The following is a 545-nucleotide window of genomic DNA, read 5'->3' on the forward strand; positions in this document are numbered from 1 at the left end:
CGCCGGCCGCTCTGCTCCAGGAGGCGCTGGCAGTACTCCAGGGCCTTCTCCCGCAGCCACTCGGCGGGCGGCAGCAGGTGGCTGGCGGTGGAGGCGGCCGAGAGCACGGACACGGTGGAGCCCTCCAGCTCCGACCTGTCGTCTGAAGAGAGGGGATGGCTTAGCAGCTCGCGGAGACGGGCGGTCTGGAGGGCAGGGGAGCATCCACAGGGGCCGGAGCTCAGTCCCGCCTGCTCCCACCCTCACGGGACACCAGCGGTGCAGACACACCCGGACCGTCTAAACCGCTAGCAGGCGTGCGGATGAGGAGTTGTTTGACTCCAACGTCTGGCTTCTCAACACGTCTGGGAAAAGCATCCTGGAGCCCATGAGGCTTGGCCAAGGCGCCCAGGACCCCGCCCTGTCCCACCTGCATCCGCGGCACCCGGGCGCGCAGGGCCACCCTGCAGCAGCCAGGCCCGCAGCATGGAGAAGGCCTGCACGTTGAGCCGCTGGTCCTCCGTGAAACGCTGGCCCGTGGACAGCACCGTGAAGAAGTCTGTGGC

General features: G+C 68.6%; 1 protein-coding gene across 1 annotated transcript in view; it reads right to left on the reverse strand.

Annotated features, from left to right (window-relative positions):
- AP5Z1 (adaptor-related protein complex 5, zeta 1 subunit) overlaps positions 1 to 545 on the reverse strand; it is a 23,565-nt gene that overhangs the window by 4,718 nt on the left and 18,302 nt on the right. The window contains exons 15-16 of the mRNA XM_010845802.1: positions 410 to 545; positions 8 to 142 (exon numbers count right to left, since the gene is read on the reverse strand). The exon at positions 410 to 545 is cut by the window's right edge and continues 7 nt beyond it. Coding sequence (XP_010844104.1) covers positions 8 to 142; positions 410 to 545 — 271 coding nt within the window. The remainder of the gene's footprint in view (positions 1 to 7; positions 143 to 409) is intronic.

Source organism: Bison bison, unplaced genomic scaffold, assembly GCF_000754665.1.
Source record: "Bison bison bison isolate TAMUID 2011002044 unplaced genomic scaffold, Bison_UMD1.0 scf7180017864223, whole genome shotgun sequence".
In the NCBI taxonomy this organism is placed as follows: Eukaryota; Metazoa; Chordata; class Mammalia; order Artiodactyla; family Bovidae; genus Bison; species Bison bison.